We start from the raw sequence: 19,506 nt of genomic DNA, 5'->3' as shown, positions 1-19,506 counted from the left end.
CCACCCTGCGGAGAAAACCCATCTCGGCCGCTTGTATCCGCGATCTCGTTCTTTCGGTCATGACCCATCCTTCATGACCATAGGTGAGGGTAGGAACGAAAATGGCCCGGTAGACAGAGAGCATTGCCTTCTGGCTCAGCTCCCTTTTCGTCACAACGGTGCGGTAAAGCGACTGCAGTACCGGTCCCGCTGCTCCGATTCTCCGGCCCATCTCACGCTCCATTGTTCCCTCACTCGAGAACAAGACCCCGAGATACTTGAACTCCTTCCCTTGGGGTAAGGACTCATTCCCTACCCTTCAGTGTAATAATAATACATTTGATTTAAGGCGCCTTTCATAACACCCAAGGACATCGTACAATTTGTTAAATATTCGAAGAGGTAAGAGCAACAGAACATGATAAAAACACAAACATACCATCATGGAGAAGACAATTAAAGGGGAGACAGATGATAGGGAGCACTACAGAGAGAAATACAGTCCAGACACATGAATCAATGCCTACATGTCTCTCTCTCTCTCTCTCTCTCTCTCTCTCTCTCTCTCTCTCTCTCTCTCTCTCTCTCTGTCTCTGTCTCTGTCTCTGTCTCTGTCTCTGTCTCTGTCTCTGTCTCTCTCTCTCTCTCTCTCTCTCTCTCTCTCTCTCTCTCTCTCTGTCTCTGTCTCTCTCTCTCTCTGTGTCTCTGTCTCCGTCTCTGTCTCTCTCTCTCTCTGTCTCTCTCTCTCTCAGACTCTGATGTGCATCCCTCCGGAGGGTGAGGCGGGGACCGAGGTGCCGGTGAAGGTGTTGAACTGCGACACGGTGACGCAGGTCAAGGACAAGCTGCTGGACGCCGTGTACAAAGGGGTTTCGTTCTCTCAGAGACCGCAGGCCGACGACATGGACCTCGGTAACTCCACACACACACACACACATTTTGCAGCTGATGATAGATCAACACATTACGCACGACATATGCATAACGACATGTTAAAGGATCTGCTGTGGTTTAAATATGAAATAAAGAGGCCCTATTATACGTTTTGGGAGGGTTGTCCTTTTCCTGTAGTGTGTAATATAGGTTTGTGTGCATGTAAATGGTCTGCAAAGGCTAAAAAAGCCCATTTGCAAAGACGAAATATTGAAAAGAAATGAATATTTTAAGTCAAGATAAACTAGAGTATGTTCATAATGAAGGAACACACAAGCCAGTGCAACAGTGTGAATCTTTGATGTGTTGTCCTATGTTGACCAGGCTTTGCACATGAGGTCAAACATTCAATACAACTGTTAATATAAACACACTGCGACAGTAGTAATGAAATATCTAGAGTTGATAGAAAACACAAACAAAATATACAGAAAATGTTAGAATATTCTTGATTAGAGCAAGATACTACTAATGAAATATAAACAAGGATACCATACACATATGCTAAGTGGTATCATATTTAAATGCAATGTTCATTATGCATTCATTCTCACATATCTACCTCTTACTGTTTCGTCTGTACAATACGCAGTTTTGCTTGGATGCTCGATGGCATTTTGTTGTCTCGTACTTCTCGTGCATTGAATATAAAAACTGAATTTATTAAGTCACGTGACGTATTTCTGTGTTCTTGTTGTCAGAGTGGCGTCAGGGCCGGCTGACCAGGATCATCCTGCAGGACGAAGACGTGACCACCAAGATCGAGAGCGACTGGAAGAGGCTGAACACACTGGCACACTACCAGGTACACACACACACACACACACACACACACACACACACACACACACACACACACACACACGTATCACAGTACCAGAGAGGTTTGCAAAATACATTTGAGAAGTCTCGAAGAAGTGACAAGTCTGTAAGTCTGTAAGGAAAGAGCATTAAATTAGTTTTGAAAGTGTAAACTTTGGTTATTTAACTTGATGGGTTTAATCATTTAAATGCCTCGCAGATATTTAAAACTATCAGAGATTCAAATCTGCTCCCTCAGCTTTGCATGCTGGGATATCTGACGGACTGACAATTTGAGATTAAAGGAAAGGGAGTTGAAAAGTCAAACATTAAACATGAATGCAATGCAGGGCTATATTACATGTTGTACTTAATGCAAACTTCTCATCGTACAGGCATTACATATTCTTCTTCTGTCTGCAGTTAAAATAGAATATATCAGGTTTCTTTAAATGATCTTACATTTTGTCGAGTCTCTGAATATTGAAAATACATTTATGTGAAGACCTCTTTTACAAAGAATACAAATAAAAGAAATTAGCAAAAAAATGAAGGCTTTAAAGGTACATAAAACAATGGTAATTAATGAACCAATAACGAAAATAAAAGTAAATGAAAACAATTATATAATTACGAATATGTGTGTGCTTTTTTGTAATTATGAATGCATTGATTTGAAAACATTCATTATTAAATAAAAGAAAATATGAATAAATATTATAACTATAGATGAGTGTAACACCGACGTCACTTCCGGGCGAAAAGTAAGGCCCCGCCCACTTTTGGGGGAAACCAACGCTGTCATTTGAACGGAGGTCAATTCACATTCTGAAGTTTTTGCCAATCCGATCAGAAATGTTTGAAAACCGTGGATTTGTGGATCTTCAAAGAGCTCGATTACGATGACCAGTCAGGCAAACAATTACATTCAATCATTGGAAATCGACGATCGGCTCGATATGTGGTTAAATTAAAATCAGTAGGCGAGGCTGTAATCTCGCCAGCTGTTACTCTCATGAGCGAGGCGGAACATAATAGTTTTAACATGCCAACAAGCTGCTGTGTCGTTTATTGCACCTCAAACATTAGGTTACGTTTTTCTGGACTTCCTCTAAGAAGAAAGGACAGTAACAGAAGAGCTCTGTGGCTTCAGGCTCGATCGCCGTTCAAATGACAGCGTTGGTTTCCCCAAAAAGTGGGCGGGGCCGTAAAGTGCCGTAGATGTTACTCTCAGAATCGATCGCCAACCCGCGGCTCTCGAGCCGCATGCGGCTCTTTGCCTAGTTTCATGCGGCTCTTCAGTTCATATCGAATTGTATATGTGTGAGTTTGGGGGAGAGACACTGACTCCTGACTAGTGTTGCACGGTGTACCGATACTTGAAAGGTATACCGCGATACCCTGTCGTTAAAAACGTTACGATTCCTCCGTTTCATTAGTATCGGTACTTTAAGAATGACGGGGGAAAGTGCTCGGTGAGAAAGCGCCGTTTTTAATAAGAGCCGTGTGTGTTCAGCGCTCTGCTTCCACTCCCTGCACTGCAGCCGTGCCTGCAGTCCCGCCCCTCTCAAGCACGCTCTAAGTCCCTCCCCTCTCTCGTGCACGCGCTAGCTGCCAGAGCATGTGAGAAAGCGAGAAGCATGGCTGCAAAGTGGGAGTGCAGCTGCCGCTGCGCCTCGGCTTGTTGACAAAAAAGACGCCAGAAGCGAAATTTGGAAGTATTTGAGCTATATCTCTGACAGTGAGGGCAAGCCTACGGACACCACGAGGCCTGTCTGTAAGAAATGTATTAATTGTATTTAATAGGAAATCTTGTCATTTATTTAATTTATTGTTCTCATTGTTTAAAGTTTGTGTTATGGTTATGGTTCTGGTGTGAAATAAAGCACAATAATTACATTTAAGACTGTTTTTTAAGAAAAGTATCGAAAAATAATCGGAATCGCAATTCTTGACTTGGTATCGAAACCAAAATGTTGGTATCGTGACAACACTAGCTACTCCTGACAGTTAAACCTGATATTTAGTAGGTCTGTTAAGTATTAACGTAATTTGGCCGGTCAAAGTTGTTTGGGCTCGGATAAAATCGCTCCGTTACTTTCGTCCCGGCTCTCCCTACGTGTGTATGTGTGGTGTCATGTGTCAGTATGAGAGGATGACAGCGTGTCTAATTTTGATGTGGCCCAAGAGCCAATCACAATAATACCTGCGATGCAGTGAACCAATCACCTTTGAGGGGGGGAAACCTATCGTTGATTAAACACTATCCAGTGTTTCCCCTACCATTGTTTTGGAGGGGCGCTGCGCCCCGCCAACGGAGCCCCGCCCCCCCCCTGAAATTCAAGGTGTTTAAAAAATATATAATTTTTTTTTTTAAAATATATATAGCACCAAATTGCAAATAATCTATAACTACTGTCACTTTTCACATTGAACATGTGCTCTTTTATTAAATAAACTAAACGCTTTCATTTTAAGTTGTGAATTTAGTGTTTTTGACCCTAAGAAACACTGATGCATTAATCAATAACAATAATCCACAGCTCCTCTCTCTGCTCCAGAGGATTTAAAAAATATATATCCCAATGCCACAAAAATGCATCAGTGACGTGGTTGAAATCTTGTCTCCAGAAAACAAAAAAACGGAAACAAGCGGTATCAGTGCCTGTGTGTTTGATGTGGCTCTTTGCAGTAACATAGAAAAAATGTGGCTCTTAACCTCTGACTGGTTGGCCACCCCTGGCCTACTGCTATATTTAACCATATTTCGAGCCCGATTGTCGATTTCCAATAGCTTAATGTAATTGTTTGCCTGTCTGGCCATCGTAATCGGGTCAGAAGATCAGAAAATCCACGATTTTCTTACATTTCTGATCGGATTGGCAAAAACTTCAGAATTTGTATTGACCGCCGCTGTTTTCCCCCAAAAGTGGGCGGGGCCGTACTTTTTGCCCGTACATTTGTTTCTCTCATGTATAGTTATTTTTCACTTTTTTATCGTACGACAGAACTTCCCCGAGTGATTAAAGTGCAATACAAACCTCATCCTTATGTCTCAGGATTTACATTTCCTCCATAAGGAATGTCTGCTTTAACTCAGTCAGCATTATTGTCAAACCCTGTATATAAATGGCGGTTTAGGAGCAGATTAAAAGCTTTAAAACCTGAATATTTCCCCGCTGAATGGAGGCGAAGCTCTCTAAGTGAGTCCTGGCTCTTTATCAGCGCTGACATGTGGAGAGAGCGTCCAGATCCAGGGCGAGATACCAATCGACCGAGTTAGCAGACTGAATGGATAATTAGTCAGCTGATTGACACTGTGATTGGCTGATTGACTGATGCGTTGCTGTGTGTTGCCGTAGGTTACAGACGGCTCCCTGGTGGCGCTGGTCCAGAAGCAGGTTTCTGCGTACAACATCGCCAACTCCTTCACCTTCACCAGATCCCTGAGCAGATACGGTACAGCGTGCACACACACACACACACACACACACACACACACACACACACACACACACACACACACACACACACACACACAGTATCTGAGAGAGGATTACTGATGGATAAGTTTATCTCTTTGTTTCTGCAGAGTCGTTACTTCGAACATCCAGCAGTCCTGACAGTCTGAGATCCAGAGCGCCGATGATCACCCCGGACCAGGAGACAGGTACTGCAGCAGCAAGGTGTATTAGTGAAGGGCGTGACATTGACTGGGTTTAAATGAACAGTATACTCTTAGTTTAGGAGAAGACAATATCCCTAGTAAGCTGGCTAAAGAAATTGACTGTTTCCATTTGCATGCAGGAGGGCATACTTGATCGAATGTACAAAAACGAATCAATGCCCTCCACTTGGTATTCCTGTGTCGACGCCCTTTAAATAAACTTAACTTTTAATTAAATCGCATAACATCATTAAGAACTATGGAAAAGGAATTGTGAGAATACTTTTTCTCGTTAGAATTCTGACTTTTTTTCTGGGAATTCTTCTCAACTAAAAAGATAATGATTCACCTTTGGTCAGATCTATACAAAAAATCACACTAGGCTCTAATCCTCTTCAGTCTTTCAAATGTGATTTGGCATCTGACAAGCGACATGGCCTTTTTCCTAGGCACCTTAGCCTTTTAAACTGTTGGCTAGTTACAACAATAGACTTTATATATGATGATACAGTTATGCTGCGTTCACACCGGACGCGATGCGAATATTCGCTTCGCTCTAATCGCTCGAGTTTCACTGTGGCTGCCAGCTGTGTTTACTCGCATCATTCAAACAAGACACGCTCGGGGCTACAACTACAACAAAATGAACATATTTTACCGTGATTTAATTGTAATACACGTTTCTAATGATGTAACAACATACTGATACCGGTTAGTAAACACCATGACTTAATGCTTTTGACAAGTCTGCAGACAGACGGCAGGCGAAACACCTTTTCAAATGCGTGTTTTCTGAATGGAGATTGGCTAAGCTAACGTTGTATATGCTCCGACCGTCCACACTCACAACAACGGCATACAGACATAAATAAACCAGCGACTGTATTTTTTGTTTATACTTTTATTGTCATTACACAGTGGGCCTACTTACTATGTAACAACATGGTTTCTCTGCATTTTACCCATCCTAGTGTTAGGAGCAGTGTGCTGCCATTATGAACGGCGCCCGGGGAGCAGTGTAGGGAACGGTGCCTTGCTCAGGGACACCTCGGTAGCACTTGGTCTTGCCGGGACTTGAACTGGTAATCTTCCAGTTGCCAAGCCAAGTCCCTATCCACTTCACTACCACCGTATTCGCCATGACAGTCTGTGCTTTGTACTTGTAATCGCGCCGCGGCATTCGCATCCACCTCTTCATGCGCGCCGTCGGAGCGAATTTGTCTGTCCGCGTCTCTGCTTTGACTTTACATGTAATTGTGCCGCCCCAAAACATTGCATCGCGTCTGGTGTGAACGCAGCATGACAACGCACAATTCTCACTGTAACCATGCAAGAGGCTGTGTGTGTCATTAGTAGTATTGAGCCATACTTTATACAGTTTTCTGTAAAGTGTTTATTTTGTTTATTTTCAGGGACTAAACTGTGGCACCTGGTGAAGAATCACGAGCACAGCGATCAGAGGGAAGGAGACCGAGGCAGCAAGATGGTTTCTGAGATCTACCTGACCAGACTGCTGGCTACCAAGGTAATAACACAACAATAAATCATGATGTTGAAGCAAATTCACATATCTGTCTCTTTCTGTTTCCTAATTTCCTGTTGACTGTTAACTCGATAAAAAACAGAGACAAAGGGAAGACATTTAAGAAGCGGTGCGATGGATGTAATATGCCTGCCACAGTTTTCATGTACTGCAGTCTTTCATTTATTTATTTCTAACAATTGTTATATTGTATTGTATGTTTTACTCGTGCACTGTTTTGTTATATATCTTGGATTTGTATTATATCTTAACACAAACACATTTTGTTGTAGCATTGTTGAAAGGGTTATAAATACAATTCTTAATCAACATACAAAGACAAGAAGTGAAATAATGGAAAAATACCAAAAACAACTTGAGTTCCTGATGTTAAAATATCACACGTATTTTTCACATAGATGTTACCAAGCTACTGCTAACGTCTGTATAGCCATTCTGCTAACAATATCTAATAAGTAGTAAACACAAAGTATCAGATTATTAGTCCTGCAGATATTTGGTCAAAAACAAAAGCATTGCATATATTAAAATGTTAACAAGGTGAAAAGACCTTCAAAGATATTACAATTCACGGAAGTTGCCACCATGGAGGCTTTAATTAGTTATTATTTCAGTAATTGATGTATTTAGTCAATTGAAATGCGCCTGTTTAAATATTAACTCTGATGCTTTGGTCCTCCCACCACCAGGGGACGCTGCAGAAGTTTGTGGACGACCTGTTTGAGACAGTGTTCAGCACCGCCCACCGGGGATCTGCTCTCCCATTGGCTATCAAATATATGTTCGACTTCCTGGACGAGCAGGCGGACAAACGACAGATCACAGACCCGGACGTCCGACACACCTGGAAGAGCAACTGGTGAGAGGAGATAAAAAAACAGTAAAAGGTTTTTATTAAAAAAATATCCCTGGTCCCCGGCTTGAGCTTCAACCTCAGGATCCATGTATCTGTGATCCTCTCCAGAATGGAATTAGTCATCACATACAGAGCATCAACTAGTTCCTGAGCAGTGTCCTTCACATGCTGATATCCAAGAGAGGGAGTTACACAGTCACAAGATGGAGGAACAGAAAGCAGTATTCAATGTTTACTTCAGATCAGCTCCACGTCAGAAATGAGCATGCTTGATGTCTCTCTCCATAGAGGCTGAATCATCATGTTAATCACATAGCTATCATATGCCTCAAACAGTCCTGATGCTCTTCTAGGTAATCACACATCCTGTCATGTTCACAGCTACAGTTGGGATACCTTTGTTATCATGTTACTCTCATGTTGGAAGAGGACATTCAGTATTTTCCCAACAGTTTTCCTACAAGATGTTGACAAAAGCACCAAAAGATTTAAACAATGTTATCTTTGTCTCTGTAGCCTTCCTCTCAGGTTCTGGGTGAACGTGATAAAGAACCCTCAGTTTGTGTTCGACATCCATAAGAGCAGCATCACGGACGCCTGTCTGTCGGTCGTCGCCCAGACCTTCATGGACTCCTGCTCGACGTCCGAACATCGGCTCGGAAAAGACTCTCCATCCAACAAGCTGCTTTACGCTAAAGACATCCCCAACTACAAGAGCTGGGTGGAGAGGTAGCTAGCATGCCAATGAGATCATTAACTGTAATACACAATGTAATAATAGCATGGATGCATAAGAACTGGATGCAAAGGCAGCTTTCATGCTAACTAGTTAATAACTCCACAGGAAATGAATGCAAAGGTAGCTAGCTTGATAACCAGCTAATATTCTGTAATATACAATGTAATGAAAGCATGGATAGGTAGCTAATATGCTAACCAGTTAAGAATTCTAGCTAAAATAATTGTAATGCACACATAAGAACTGGATACAAAGGAAGCTTTTATGCTAACTAGTTAATAACTCCAGAATAATTGAATGCAGAGGCAGCTAGCATGCTAACCAAACAACAGAAACCAGATGGATACTTAGCTTACGTGCTAATTACCTAAACTACAACAACAGCAAGCGATCTAACCGTCATCAAGCTGTTACATAAACACAAACAATATACAACTACAAAACTGAGTGCAATCTCAGCTAACATGCTAAATAAGGAGCTACATGAAGAGGTAGCTGACCTGCTAACTAGTTGATGAAACAACTTTTTAGACACATAAATGAAAATAATCAGTGTTGACGACTTATAATGAAATTGCTTGTTAGGGCAGAAATACGTTACAAATGTTTACAAATTCAGTACTGGAGTCTTGGGTAATTCTCTGGGAAGATAAACAAAAGAAACGCTTGTTGACATAATTAGAAACAAGTTTAAAGTTATTGACCTCCATGTGTGTGTCCTGCAGGTACTACAGGGATATTGCGAAGATGCCCAGCATCAGTGATCAGGACATGGACGCCTACCTGGTGGAGCAGTCCCGTCTGCACGGCACCGAGTTCAACACACTGAGCGCACTCAGTGAGCTCTACTTCTACATCAACAAGTACAAGGAAGAGGTGAGAGGGAGGGCTTTTACTTCTTTATGTCATTAACAATGTTAGGCATCAGCGTCATGAGTACATGTTAGATGGTAATGCTGCATGTAAACTGAATCAGACGACATGGCTCTACTTGTTTTTTGGTTTTTATTAGCAAATGTTCTGAATAGTACCTGGTACGTTTCTTGGTAACACCCTGGTCGAATTAAGTGATTTGATACTAGATGTTGGAGTTAAAACACTTCAGACCAACTTAAATGGTCTAGAATCTTGAAGAAATCCTAGCGTCAATAGTCGTTTTTTATTCAAATGAACCAGATTTAATCAGTGATGTTATTTAGTTGACATATTTAGTTAAGTCCTTATAATAGTTGTAGGTCCTTGTTTAATCTGTTTTGTCTTTTCTCTGTCTCTGCAGATCCTGACAGCGTTGGATCGGGACGGGTACTGTCGCAAACACAAACTGAGGCACAAACTGGAGCAAGCCATCAACCTGATGTCTGGGAGCAGCTGAGAGGAGAGAATGGACTGAAGGACTGATGGAAGGATTGGGGGGTGGGGAAGAAGAATGGAGGAGGGGGAAGTGAAGACATTTTGTTTTTCTGAACTGTCTAAACAGTCAGCTGAACTGCTCAGTGTCGGACCGAATGACAGCCACAGCTTCGGCCCTTGAGCAATCAATCCATCAGCAATGTATTTCTCGATTGATTGATTGATTGATTGATTGATTGATTGATTGGAAGACTGATTACCTGGATGGCTGGGACCCCAACTATCTCCGTTTGGTGGGTTTTGGGGTTGAAAAATCAGTGTCCAAACCGATTTGGATACATTTACAACATGACTTCAACGTGGAATGGAGTCATTTTGGGTCGAAAACGATGCAAGATGCATCTGTCGGTTTGAATTTTCGATTTAAATTCACTGCAGGTTGTAAGCAGGGATCAAAGCAAAAGGGGAAAGGCTGTGGAAAGACATGGAAACTAAGGACTAAGTTAGGTTTCACCAAACAACGGATGTGACATGAGGACTTATCGACCTGACATCAGGATTCCCAGCCTGGTTGGGAAAATTCTAGATGCTAAGTTGAAAAGCAATAGGTCTAGTCAAGTTTCTGGGCTTCACCTTCAAAGCTTGTTCTGGTCCAAAGGATCAGGAAACTAGGCTGATCGTCAAGGGGTCATGGTAAAATCGCATAAGCCTCATCGTAGTCCAGACGAATCCGGGCTAAATGTCAAAAGGTCAAGTCAAGGCTCACTGCAGAAGTCCGAAGCCTCGTTACTGATGTCGTGAATCCTTAGCCTTGAATGGTAGGAATCTGATTCACTTTAAGAAGTTCAGGTCAACCGTCAAGGAAGGAATCGTCAAAGTCAAACTTGTTGTTTCAAGCTTTAACGAAGGGGAAGGAAGCAAATAAACTAATGTCCCTATAACTGATAACTTCAGTTTACCTTGGAAAAACTGCGCAGTCTCCAAAGACGTGAATTCACGGTGCAAAATAACAGGAATTCATCTTTGGAGATAAGGAACCAATGAGCCGGGACACTTTGACTTGACCTTGGACTGTTCGGCCAAGCCTCGTCAGGATCTAGGAGTTTCGAAGTTGCTGTATAACCACCCAATGTTTTCTCTGGACAATCACTCTTTACCACAGCACACTGAGCCCAATGCCTACCGACCGCCAGTACCTGTGTCCATAATCCCGTCCCTTTCCTTTTCCTTTCCTTCATCCTCAACTCTTAGTACTTTACCCTTTCCTTCGTTTTGTCTTCTTCTCTATCTTCCCTTCTCCCTCCATTCTGACTAGTTCCCTCTTTCACCCCACTTTTTAATTTCTCTTCCCCCTTCCAACCCCTCTCTGTCATTGGTCAGTGATGCTGGCCTCTGGTCATCCTATTGGCCAGGAAGACTCTTTAGTAATGTACTGCCCGACCAATCAAGACTGTGGAATTCGCCAGAATCATGAAAAGTGAATATATAAGAAATTAATCCAGAATTACGTTTTGAATACATTCCAGCACAGGCACACAGGCAAGGTCTGTAAATAAGCAGGTTGACTCGCTAATTCTTCGCTAAAACAGAAGAACTTCTGACTGACCGACACTTTTTCAGGACCAGAACAACCTGGATATTTGGGTTCTGGATTCAGCACCAGTCGGTACACTTTGACGCTGGTTGGTGCAGAACGCTTTATTGTCGGACCTTGCACATACACCCACATACAGCCATGCTTTACAGCGCCACGCTAACCGTGCCCAGGGGGAAATACTGTGCAGAGCTACAAGCCCAGTGCCATGTAAAGACCGGACCGGATCACGTCAGAACTGGACCGGACTTGGACCAAACCCGGATCAAAAACAACCTGGAGTTTTAACCCGGACCGTAACTCAAGAACTTTGAAGACTTGTGGCCATAATTGTAAACAAACAAAAAAAAAAAAGAAAGATGATAATAATAATAATAATGATGATAAAGTATAAAAGTTAAAAAAGAATACAAAAAGAAAGGACAAAAAAGAAATATTGAAATGTTAACATGTAATAAGAACTTTGTGGATTTGACAGTATGGATTTTAAGGAGCTGAACTTGTATAGAGCTGAACATTATGCTACATCAGAGTCTGGAGAAAGAGAGACAGCCAGGAGACAGAACAATGGATCAAACCGGACTGAACAGAATCAAACCGGATTGTTACCGGACTGAACTTGAAGGAACTGAATATCTGCTCTGAATGTCAACGTTGGACGAACCAACTGGACTTTTTGGTACTTTCTTTTACCGAATGGGATGTTTGTTTGAACCGATCAGAGCAGTGTTGGATGGAGGGTTAGTTTGGAGGGTTTGACGTTGCATGTGTCGCCTATAATGGAGTCTTTGTTTTGATGATTTCTCGTTCATCCTAGAGGCGAATGAGGGCGCTTTCACACTGTCTGCCAATCCTACAAATGTTTACCTTGAAACTTGCAAATGTTTTCTGCAGATGGGGGAATTGTACCTCAGTCCAACCATCTTGATGCTCGTGAACAAATACACATACGGAGGATTATACGTAACGCAAAAAACTGACTACAGTGTAAAACGCTCTTATTCTCTGACTGAAGGATGGTTGGATTGTTGGATAGAGGACTTTCAAACCTGGCAACGCTGCACCCCTTCAACCTTGTGTTTCTGTGGTAGAACATTTTCGCTTCACACAACTTATATTTATTGTTCAGGGTTTTATTTTGGGGTCAACATTTGTCAAAAGTAAAGTTTAACAATGATAATGTACCTTTTTGAGAACTCACAGTTTCTGCTCAACGGGGCAGTTTGAGTCGCCCAAAAGGTTTCTTTAAATACATTTTATTCACGTGAAATTATGCAGCATAGGATTCAAATGGCAAGGCAATATGTCATGTGCAACGAGGCGGGCTACCAGTACATTTCTTGAAATGACAAAGCCTGATTTTATTTCAGAATAATCCAAACGTTTGGTTCAAAAATGGGAATCTGTGGGAAGTGCAAACATAAATCGTTGAATAATTGACCAATCTTTGTGCATGGTTTGCCAAGCCATGAATATTTCCACATTAATTACTTAATGTTTCTCACCACATGACCTCCTCTGAAGAAATGTGAACCATCTCTAGTGAAGGCGTTAAAAGCACCATCAGACTCGTTGGTTGATGTGTGAAAATGTTCCACCACATCGTCTGTCTTTTGGCTCTCTGCGACGCCATAAAGCTACAAAGCACCTTGTTTTTTCATTTTCTTGCTGTTGTTTCACTGTCGTTTGAACATTCTGGGGCCAAAACGACCCGAATGAAGAAGAAGAAGAGAAGGATTATGGAGGAAGGGTCCTGAAAAATAAGACTGCCTTTTAAGATGATTAATTATAGAACAGGGAGGGAAGCCACTACCATACCAATACCACTGTTCACCCAGTGTGTGTGTGTGTGTGTGTGTGTGTGTGTGTGTGTGTGTGTGTGTGTGTGGTGTGTGTGTGTGTGTGTGTGTGGTGTGTGTGTGGTGTGTGTGTGTGTGTGTGTGTGTGTGTGTGTGTGTGGTGTGTGTGTGTGTGTGTGTGTGTGTGTGTGTGTGTGTGTGTGTGTGTGTGTGTGTGTGTGTGTGTGTGTGTGTGTGTGTGTGTGTGTGTGTGTGTGTGTGTTGTGTGGTTGTGCCGTGTGGCCGTGTGGCCGTGTGGCCGTGTGTGTGTGTGGCCTGGCATTACTATACTTGTGGGGACCTAAATCTGTTTACACAGTCACGTGTGGGGACTCGCCTCCCTTATGGGGACAAAATTGGAGGTCCCCATGAGAGGAATCATTAGGGTAAGGGTTCGGGTTAGGCATGTGTTGGTTATGGTTAAGGTTAGGATAAGTCTCCAGGAAATGCATGTAAGTCAATGTAATGTCCCCTGAAGTGATGTATACATGGTATGTGTGTGTGTGTGTGTTATCCTGCTGCTGCTGCAGTGGAAACTCAACCGTTAAATCACTGATGGTATCTGCAGCTCAATTAAAAATATTTTTTCTTTACAGTCGCACCGTTTAAATCGGACGATCGGTATCTTCAAAGCTTTCCAAATCTCAGATGGGATCTTCGGTGTCCTTTTTAAAAATGGTTTTAAATAAAAAATCTCAGATCGCCCTTTAAACCCAAAGTTGCCAAACACGTTTTTGTTCTCGGCGCCATTTTGATAAAAATATTGCCTTTTTTTCTGTATAGGATGATCTGTGAGTTTAGAGGAAGAGAGGAGTGTCTCTCAGCATGCAGGAGGAGAAACGAGAGAAAATCCCAAGAGGAAAACGTAAAGAAAAGGGAGGATGCATAGGAAACGCCTGCTGCATGCTGAGAAGTGAGGAAGAGGAGCGTGGAAAATAAATAATTACTATTTAAATGCAGAGAGGAGAGGAAGAAGAAGAAGGGCCGAAAGGTGAAGCAGAGGAGCTAAAACAGATCAATTGCAGAGAGGAGAAATAAATATTAGAGTATAACACGGGAGGATCAGGATGAAAAGAGGAGGTCAGGTTCTCTTTTTGCATGCTAAAGTGAGAGGAAGGAGGAGGAGATGCAGTGTGAATACTGAGAGCAGGAGAGAGGGAGAATACTGATCAGGGAGGAGAAAGACTGAGGCAACGTCATCCATCAAAACCGGCCGAGAAAGGAAAAGGTCTCGGAGAGGAGGGAGGAGAGAAAACACTCCCAGTGCAGAGAGGGAGGAAGGAGAAACGTCTCAGTCAGGCCTCAGATCAACTCAGAATATCCTTTAAAGAATGTCTTTTTAATGAGTTCAAAACATATCAGGTTTAAAGAAGCAAAACAACATGAAAGGCGGATTTCTGACAAAACATCACAACCACAAAAAAGCTCAAATAAACGGTTCTATTGTGAAGGTTTCCATCCATTGCATCCGAACATGTTTTGGATGATTGTCTGATTTCATTAACTCAGAGACAAGTCCTGATAAATGAAAGATGGTGCAGGATTCACTTCTCAAACGGCAGCAGTGGCCAGAAGATATGTTCAGAACGCTGCTGCTATTGATCCGCATTTTCAACCCCTAATATGTTTTTGCTACCACCAACATTCAGAGAAAACTGCCAACTTATAAGAGCATGAACATTTGACTTGTTATCATTGACATCATTTGGTAAAGAAAAGGCAAGGACAACATCGAAAATCAACATCCACTTACTTACTTATGATCAGATAGTTTAAATATGTTCAGTTTTATTAAGATTTCTTGCAGCAAATTAAAGTTAAATCAATTTGTTTTGTTTGTAACCCTTTCTCAAATGAAGGTGTCTTCAAAAGTAATTGTACTCGGGTGTCATATCCGCACTAGTAACTATACACAGCTCCAATCCATATTATTTTACAGTATATCTTTAAATCAGTGGCCGTTTAAACGGTATCTCTGTAACAAATGTTGTGGAATCTGAGAAACTGAATTTTTTTCGGTTCGCTCTGATTTCCATCCTGATACCAGCGAAAGGAAACCTCCGTAATACACTTTAAATTCGTCCGGAACAAATCGATGTTTGGATGCTTTTCCACTGTGGTAGCAAGCTCTTTGTGTGTGTGTGTGTGTGTGTGTGTGTGTGTGTGTGTGTGTGTGTGTGTGTGTGTGTGTGTGTGTGTGTGTGTGTGTGTGTGTGTGTGTGTGTGTGTGTTGTGTGTGTGTGTGTGTGTGTGTGTGTGTGTGTGTGTGTGTGTGTGTGTGTGTGTGTGTGTGTGTGTGTGTGGTCTCTACACATACACACATTTTAAAATCATATCCATCCTTTGAACACACACACACACACACAGCTGGGAGGAGGTAACTGAGACTGAGGGCCGGGGGTAATTCCTGGAAGAGCAAACAAAACAATTGGATTGTTATCTCGTTTTAGATGCAGTGTCCATCCATCTGTCCACACACACACACACACACACACACACACACACACACACACACGGCTCAGAGTTTTTAACGTTCTCCAGCGATGAGATATTTATTGATTATTTTCTTTTAATTTATTTTTTACGATGAGTTATATTTATTGTGGGAGGATGTTTATTAGCTTGTACAGCGTTAAAGAGAGAGAAGAGCTCGATGTCATACTTTTACTGCATAAACACACACACACATTTGGACACACTTCATGTTATAATACGTCCGTGTGCAGGCTGGGAAATGACCACCAACTCTGTAACACTATCCTGTTGTTCAGAAGTGTCATTTTAAATCGACTAGTTTTAGTTTTCACCCTAAATTGTAAACACAAATCCTAATTTAGGTCTTTCTATGTAAGTTACATTGATAGTGATAAGAAGAGTGATACGAAAACTTTGTGTGTTCACTTTTTTGCGTCTGTTCTGGCTCTGGAAAACATTTGAATAGAAACCAGATTCAAAAACAATCCGAAGTAGAGCTTTTATCTGGTCGTTTCCCATCCTGTCCATGTTCAAATCCATCCCTTTTTCCAATCATTTAGGAGTCAAATCAGTTTGATTAATGAGAATCATCCATCGGAGGATTTATTTAAATCTTACGACGACTCTGACTTCCAATCCAGACGATGTTTCAGGAGTTAATAAGCAGAGAGTGGAGCGGGAAGCAAATCAATCGAGCTAAACTAATCTCCCATTGGTTTAAAAAAAGCTTTTTTCTAATCTCCCATTGGAAATACATTTAAGTTGATGCAGGTGACACGTTTTTATTTTGAACAGAAAACCCAAAATACTCTCTTAATTGATAGATTTTGAATTTTAGGATTCTCCAATTAAACCAATGGTGCCAATGATGTTAAAGTGGGCTCCCATTGGATAAAATCGATGCTATGAAGTGGATTTTAAGGATTTTCCCATTTCAAACCAATTCCATAAATGTCCCTTCATCAACAATTAAGAATAGTGCAACTCGCTTTTATAATCAATGGGGGCTTCTTCCTAATGGAAACAAAAACAACCTCCCATTGACTTCCATTGAGCAGTTTGTAAACAACATCTTATATCCATTACAAATCTCTCATTGGAAAATAAGTTTTATGTGATCCTAGCTATAAAATAATGTCCTCACATTGGGTTGGTTTTAACCTTTAAGTAATCCTTCATTTTAAATAATTGGTATTTGCATATACGGGAGACTTGTACAACCACCATGTATCTGAAGGTCACAGTTATCCCTCTGGAAATCAATGAATCTCTCCTTGATTTCATGGGAAATCAGGGTCATTTAATTGTACACCAATGGGAGATTAAACTCAATGCTTTGTGGATTAGTGGTCAGAACATGTTTAGTCAGACGGAGCTTCAGTTATTATATTTAGACTAAGATGACTCCCCGTTAAAAAATCAATCTGATCTCCCATTGGAAATCTATGGGAGTTGACTGACTCCGCCCCCTTCATTAAGCCCCTCCCATCTCTGCAGACTCCTGACACACGATTGGTTGACTGACAGATGAGTCGAGCCGACAGCCAATCACAGCTGGCGTCATTGTATCATAGCAACAGCAAAATCACTGGACTCCCCACGGAGCTGAAACGGGGAGTCGGATGTTTTTATTGTACCATAATATAATTATTATTGTCATTATGATTATTATTCTCAGCCGGTGCTTCTCCGCTGCAGCAGGATCCGGATCCTCTACGTTCAAATTAACTTTATCCGTAAAGCACTTTTCTGAACAAAGTACCGGGTTTTAAATGTCGCCAAACTCCCACGTCTACGTTACGTTTTTAGTTTTGGGTTAGCGAGCCGAGAAGCACCGCTCACACTGGATCTTGTGTCTTAGTTCAGGAAGGGATTGTTCATTTAGGCGGAGCGGCAGGAACGTTTATCGTCGTAAACGTTCATGTATTATAGAAAAACATCTCGACTTCATGACGTCACGATCCGCTTCCCGTCGCGCCGCCGTTTCATTCATGCTGCCTGGAAGAAAGCTGAAAAACGCAGAAACACACATCGCCTTGATGCAGCGCTTTCCAGGATGTAGTCAGGGCCCATTTTTGATACCATTTGCCATTGCCTTGTTTTTTATTTTTTTATTTTTGCTGAGTTAAAAATGTAATGATGATGAATCTTCTTCATGTAATAGCCTGTGTCAGTTTTTATACCATTGCCATTGCCTTCTGCTGAGTTTGTATATTTGTGTGATTTCACTAAAGTGTAATGGAAAAGTTGGACTTGTGTTTTATTGTGTTTTTTACTCATTGGTTTATTTCCGGTAATTAGGAATAGAATCAGAAACAGATGTATTACCAGTTAACACGTACGAGGAATTTGACTTGATGTCATGGTGCATACATAAAAAATAACATTACAAAATATAGCAGTATAGCTGAGTAGGAATAAACCCTTTAAGTATAACATGTACAAGTATTCAAAACAAAGTCAGAATGCATCAATAAGTGACTCAAACGTCGTTCAGAATATCATCCAAAGGCAGTTATATTCTGTATTTCAGCAGCGTGACTCCCAATCAGCTGATTTTCTGCTTGTTTGTAAGGTGACTTTAAGTTCGGTCCCCCGCCGCATCAGCCATCAAGTGCTGGCAAGGGTACACACTAATTAATGGAGAACAATGATCCAGGCTTTGCAGGGCTTATCAGCGGGTGCAACAAAGGAACTGTTATCACAGGTTTTCATTATCAGGAAACACACTTGATTAAAATACACCAGAGAGAGAAGGACCAGACAGACAGGAGGTGAGACAGAGAAATGAGCTCATGTGCTTTTTAAAGATTAGCTTTGAGAAACAAGCACACACTTTACTTTGTGAGTGTCTTTCAGCTGCTGAGGTTCAGTTTATGGTATAAGATGAATGAAATGATGCAGTCTCTATATTTTAAACTTTAGTCATTACACCATCACTGCCCTCTTCTGTTGGGAAACCACAATAATGAGAGTTAACAAGCAGCCAGTAATAAACAATCATACATTTTGTAGGCTATTGCACAGTCGGGGAACAAATTGGTTGCAGCGACCAGTCAATTACAAGGTACTTTATCATCTATTTTACACTAAATGGGACGATAATTTAATACATGATCATCATATTGTATTGAAGAGGACTTGACACTAAAGATTGAGTCCATAAACCAATCATATAAATGTTAACTGAGCTAATAAATCAAGTGAGAAGTCGGGTAATTTTCTCATAGACTTTTATACAATCTGACATCGTTTTGCTCCCACTGCCCCCTGCTGGATGTTAGAGAGAATGCAGGTTAAAGGGGCCCTATCTGCTCATTTTCATGTTCATAATTGTGTTTTATGCCTCTACTGTGACATGTTTCCATTCTTTATATGTCTATATAACACACTACAGTAAAGGGAAATCCCCAAAAGCATAATAGGGCCTGTTTAAATCCCAAAATGTCAATGTGCTTCAGTTACCTTCAACACTATACGCTAAGAGACAAATAAATTCACTGCATAAAGACGGGGCCCACTTCGCCAAATGTCTGAATTTACCAAAAATAAAACATAAGTATGGAGGCAGTATTTTCTTGGCAGTGCACTGAGAAAAGCTCTCCAACCTGCGGGTCCTTAAATATACTGTTTGAGCAAGCTTGGCAAACCCTTTCATTCATTTGCCCCTGAGACTCTTTTTCTGAGGTGATATCTGACTTAAAGTCTGTAGAGTTTCTCGTTAAATCATC

At 41.4% G+C, this 19,506-nt stretch overlaps 1 protein-coding gene across 1 annotated transcript; it reads left to right on the top strand.

Moving 5' to 3' along the window:
* Positions 1–731: 731 nt before the first annotated feature.
* Positions 732–13,122, top strand: LOC117540558 (plexin A3; the record flags this gene model as incomplete). The annotated part of the gene is given in 9 exon segments (XM_034207308.1): positions 732–891; positions 1,614–1,717; positions 5,076–5,172; positions 5,306–5,383; positions 6,793–6,905; positions 7,613–7,782; positions 8,296–8,508; positions 9,244–9,394; positions 9,795–13,122. Coding segments are annotated over 9 exon segments (1,182 nt in total), but the record flags the coding sequence as incomplete, so codon positions are not given.
* Positions 13,123–19,506: the final 6,384 nt, after the last annotated feature.

The sequence above is a fragment of the Gymnodraco acuticeps genome, unplaced genomic scaffold (assembly GCF_902827175.1).
Source record: "Gymnodraco acuticeps unplaced genomic scaffold, fGymAcu1.1, whole genome shotgun sequence".
NCBI classification, from domain to species: Eukaryota; Metazoa; Chordata; class Actinopteri; order Perciformes; family Bathydraconidae; genus Gymnodraco; species Gymnodraco acuticeps.
This window is presented reverse-complemented; position numbering and strand designations above follow the sequence as displayed.